Source organism: Plecotus auritus (genome assembly GCF_963455305.1).
Source record: "Plecotus auritus genome assembly, chromosome: 1".
In the NCBI taxonomy this organism is placed as follows: domain Eukaryota; kingdom Metazoa; phylum Chordata; class Mammalia; order Chiroptera; family Vespertilionidae; genus Plecotus; species Plecotus auritus.
In genome coordinates, this window is record NC_137770.1 from 25731050 (window position 1) to 25736025 (window position 4976).

At 51.5% G+C, this 4976-nt stretch overlaps 1 protein-coding gene across 1 annotated transcript; it reads right to left on the reverse strand.

Moving 5' to 3' along the window:
* Positions 1-535: 535 nt before the first annotated feature.
* Positions 536-4378, reverse strand: FOS (Fos proto-oncogene, AP-1 transcription factor subunit). Its single transcript, XM_080677992.1, has 4 exons — positions 4079-4378; positions 3037-3288; positions 2489-2596; positions 536-2363 (listed from the first exon to the last, which is right to left on the reverse strand). Exons 1-4 carry the CDS (start codon positions 4217-4219, stop codon positions 1722-1724), a joined length of 1143 nt encoding a protein of 380 aa, XP_080534118.1. The 5' UTR covers positions 4220-4378; the 3' UTR covers positions 536-1721.
* Between the last annotated feature and the right edge of the window lie 598 nt (positions 4379-4976).

Sequence of the window (4976 nt, forward strand, 5' to 3'; positions counted from 1 at the left end):
GGGCAACAACCTCCTTTCTTTCTGAGAAGAAAAATAATCCAACTAAATAAATGTATGTTAGAGTTAAGGATGGAAAAGGTCGGGGCAGGGGGAGGGAGGTTCTAACCAAATGAAAACTTTTTTTTTTTTTAAACCAGGTATTAAGAGAGAGTTCAGACCGACCTGTGTGTCTCAGTGGTTGAGCATAGACTCATGAACCAGGATGTCACAGTTTCATTCCCAGTCAGGGCTCATGCCCCAATTGCAGGCTCAATCCCCAGTAGGGGGCATGCAGGAGGCAGGTGCTTCTCATCATTGATGTTTCTATCCTTCTCTCCCTCTCCCTTCCTCTCTATGAAATCAATAAAAACATTTAAAAAAAAATTTTTAAGAGGTAATTCAGCCTCGTCGATAGGATAATGAGTGAGAAAGATTCCAATCCCAATAGTGAGACATTGAGAAAGTCATGCATTCTAACCATTCTTCAATTTGCTCACCTTAAAAGTGGAGGTAACCCTTCACATGATGTTGTTGGATTAAAAAGTCAAAGTAGTTTGTGCAAAGCTGAATTTTATTTGTGAAAAGGGTACCTTTAACATCAAGACATTTAAATTTAATATTAGCATAACTAGATTTAAATATTCATCCCTTTGACTTTCAAAACAGAAAAAGAAGCAGGAAGACATGTACTCACAAAAGCTATCTCAGAGCAGGTTTCCACCCTCAGAATTACAGGTAGAGAATCGTAGTAGTGCACTGTGAAGATTCCTAGTATTCATAACATATTCCAGCATCAGCTCTAGAGTTTCCTTCTCCTCTTTGATAAGAGATCAAACAAAGGGGTGTGTCCCCCTCCAGAAGCTACCCTTCTTGAAAAACTGGTCTCCGATACCTTTCAGAATCTTACCAAACTTCCAAAATGAAAAGACACGAGGTTGGTCGCATTCAACTTAAATGCTTTTATTGACAATGTCTTTGAACAATAAGCAAACAATGCTTAAATTTTTCATTCAAATTCACTTTCCACATGTCAAAAGACCTCAAGGTAGAAAAAAATAAAATAAAAATATAAATATCTGAGAATCCATCTTAATAAATAAATTAAAAACACAATAAAACGTTTTCATGGAAAACTGTTAATGTCAGAACAATCATTCCACCTCAACAATGCATGATCAGTAACATTACAATGAACATTGATGTTGAAGAAAAACTACAGTACATGGATATAAGCTATTTACTTCTATCTACTAGAAAATAAAGTCATATTTTTTCTTAGTTTAATATTGGTCATTGCTAATCAGAACACACTATTGCCAGGAACACAGTAGTTATTGTTAAAATCAGCTGCACTAGATACAATTTGAAAATATCCAGCACCAGGTTAATTCCAATAACGAACCCAATAGATTAGTTAATGCTATGAGAAGACTAAAGAGAAAAAGAGACACAGACCCAGGCCTGGCTCAACATGCTACTAACTACCAGCTCTCAGATGTGTCACTGGGAACAATACACACTCCATGCGTTTTGCTACATCTCTGAAAGAGGTAAAGACTTGAGTCCACCCATGGATGCTTTCAAGTCCTTTGAGGCCCACAGCCTGGTGTGTTTCACGCACAGAAAAGGTCCTCCCTAGGTCAGCGGAAACCCTGGAGGGAAGATGTGTTTCTCCTCTCTGTAATGCACCAGCTCAGGACAGTGGCACTGGTGGGTGCCTGCTGCCTCCCCTCCTTGCCTGCTCACAGGGCCAGCAGCGTGGGTGAGCTGAGCGAATCAGAGGAGGGCTCATTGCTGCTGCTGCCCTTACGGTGGGCAGCCGCACAGCTGGGGAAGGAGTCAGCCTCGGGGTAGGTGAAGACAAAGGAAGACGTGTAAGTAGTGCAGCTGGGAGTACAGGTGACCACCGGGGTGCACAGGGGCTCCAGCTCTGTGGCCATAGGCCCCATCCCCAGGGAGCCACCGTGCAGGGGCTCCCAGTCTGCTGCATAGAAGGAACCAGACAGGTCCATGTCTGGCACAGAGCGGGAGGTCTCAGAACCGCTGGGCCTGGACGATGCCGGGAACAGGAAGTCATCAAAGGGCTCAGCCTTCAGCTCCATGCTGCGCATGTTTTTGATGGGCTCCACTGCAGGCTTGAGTTCAGGGTCATTGAGGAGGGGCAAGGCGAAGGCCTCCTCGGACTCAGGGGTGGCAGCCTCAGGCAGGCCTCCACTCAGATCAAGGGAAGCCACAGACATCTCTTCTGGGAAGCCCAGGTCATCGGGGATCTTGCAGGCAGGTCGGTGAGCTGCCAGGATGAACTCTAGTTTTTCCTTCTCCTTCAGCAGGTTGGCAATCTCGGTCTGCAAAGCAGACTTCTCGTCCTCTAGTTGGTCTGTCTCCTGTACACGGAGGGATAACGCAACGCATGAGACACAGTGTTGCTCAAGGACACTGCCCCTTGATGCCCAATTCTCCAACTTTCCCCTTAAGTTTTGAAAAGGAGCAACCCATGCAATCTACCTACCGCTTGGAGTGTGTCAGTCAGCTCCCTCCTCCGATTCCGGCATTTGGCTGCAGCCATCTTATTCCTTTCCCTTCGGATTCGCCTTTTCTCCTCTTCTTCTGGGGACAACTGGAAGGAAAAAAGACCAACAGTCAGTAACAGCGTCTGCCATGAGCTCCATTCACCTGCCCCAGTGAAGCTGGCTCCTGCAGCTTCCCTGCTTCCTGACACCTCGTCTACGAAGCCATTTCTAACTGGTTTCAGGCTGGCTGTGACTTGCATTTCAAATAAGATGCTCAGCAAGAGAATGAAGAAGAGCCCCGTGTAAAAGCATGAGATGGGGACCTCTTAGGGAAGAAACTAATAGGGTACTCGTCCGCGTGGGACTATCAGAGCCTGACTCCAGATGGAGTGGGCTTGGAGCCAGAGTTCCCCGTTCAGGATGTGTAGTCAGTTCCTTCATCGACTTCACCCTACCCACTGTGCTCTCTGCTCTCCGTCTACACCAGTGCAGATCCCGCCCCCCACTCCCTACCCCTAAAACACGGAGAGGGTGCGGAAGGACTCACCTGTTCCACCTTGCCCCTCCTGCCAATGCTCTGAGCTCTGCTTCCTGTCACAGTCTTCATGACTCCGGCCCTGGAGTAAGCCCCCGCCGAGGGGGCGGGGACCCCATAGGGGTGGGGGGCTCTGGTCTGGGATGGGGCCACCGAGGACACTAGAGTGGGCTGCACCAGCCACTGCAGGTCCGGGCTGGTCGAGATGGCAGTCACAGTTGGGATGAAGTTGGCACTGGAGGACGCAAGATCCGTGCAAAAGTCCTAGAACAAAACAGAAAGGAGAAGCTGACGTGAGCGAGCAGGTTCGGGACGCAGGTGAGGTGAGTTTCCCAGTGCCGCATGCAGCAGAGAGAGAGAGGGAGGAGAAATGGTCCTGACGGGGACTGCTCATGTCTTTTTATATTCCCCTCATCCTGGATGAAAGGTCTTCCCCTTTCCTCCAAGAATTCCAGGGCGCAGTGCAGTGCCTTTCTCCTACATCCCGCTGCTGCGTTCCCGTTATCCCTTCAGCATCACTTGCTTGAAAGGGGGTTTGTTATAAATATCCCTGACGTCTGCGCTGACGCAGGCGCCGCTCCGGAGTCTCCTGAATGAACTCGCTTTTTATCAATGAAACTGCCTTACACACCCGCCTGCTGCGCCCTCCTTCCCTGTCGCTGCTTCAGGCTGGGAGCGGAGGGGGCGGGGGGGTTGCCGCTTTTTGCCGCCTCCCTGGAGGAGTCAGGCTCTAGTTAGCCAGTCTTTGCTTGGGACAAGTTTGCCCCAGCTGGTATCAGAGACCAGTCAGAGAGCGCGGGCCGGGGGCGGATCAGGATGAGCCTGCCGCGGGAAAGGAGAACCAATTCTAACTTTGAAAAGCGCGTGTGCGCTCCCAACAAGTCTGGAGCTCCCAAAATAAGGCTGCTCCGGCTGGGGCAGCCTCCCTCCCGGCCCAAAAGGAGTCCCCGACTCAAAAGGAGTACCCTACTCATCTTACTGAGCTTCCCGTCCGGTGTCTCCTCCCCGGTGACCCCGAATCCCCGTCCCCGCGGTGGCGCGGAGCCAGCCTTACCTGCGCATTGACAGGAGAGCCCATGCTGGAGAAGGAGTCGGCTGGTGAGTGGTAGTAAGAGAGACTGTCCCCGGCTGGGGAGGCGCTGCTACAGCGGGACGAGGACGCCTCGTAGTCCGCATTGAAGCCTGAGAACATCATGGTCGCGGTTGGTCAAAGCCGGGGCGAAGGGCTGGGGGACAGAGGCAGGTAGCAGCTATGGGGCAGAGCTGGGTGGGAGCGCGGTCACTGCTCTCTTGCTGCGCCGCCGCCGCTGGCTCTGTCTCCACTCTTCGGCTGCTCGCTGCAGATGCGGTTGGAGTACGAGGAGCCGCAGCCACCGCTTTTATAACAGCATTTTATGAATGAGTCAATGACGTCACAGCGCAACCATTGCCGCGCTGGAGGGGTGGCGCAAGAGCCTAAACATCTCTGCGGCCTCCCGGTTGCCCCTGCCGCTCTCGCAGCTCCCTTTCCGGTCCCCGGTCTCGTTGCGTTTCCTTATTTTATTATTGTTTAGCAATCTGGGTGTTAGGGGTCCCTTAGAACCCCCTAGAATGAGGGACTGCAGGGATGGCTCCCCCCACGACCGCAGGGACCGGCCGTGGAAACCTGCTGACGCAGATGTCCTAATATGGACATCCTGTGAAAAGGGAGGAGGGATTGACGGGAACTGCTTGCTGGCTGCAGCCAACAACTGGGGTGCAGCGCGGGGGGAGGCGAGAGCTGCAGCCGGGGGAGGGGAGGCGGGAAAGGCACAATACGAGCAAAGAACATTCGTCCCGGTTCTATGCGAACCCTTGTTCCCGCCGCAGGGGGGTGGGGTGGGGACGCCTTTTTACCGGTATACTATAACCAAGGAACAGTTCTGAGCATAGGGGAAAGGTGAGAAACAGGTATACAGCCTGAGGGCTTAAGC

Coding starts and splice junctions, on each gene's coding strand:
- FOS (XM_080677992.1), bottom strand. CDS start 4,219: ATGATGTTCTCAGGCTTCAATGCGGACTACGAGGCGTCCTCGTCCCGC. Junction 3,289..4,078: donor GCTCTCCTGTCAATGCGCAG/GTAAGGCTGGCT, acceptor GTTTTGTTCTAG/GACTTTTGCACGGATCTTGC. Junction 2,364..2,488: donor TGACTGACACACTCCAAGCG/GTAGGTAGATTG, acceptor CTCCGTGTACAG/GAGACAGACCAACTAGAGGA.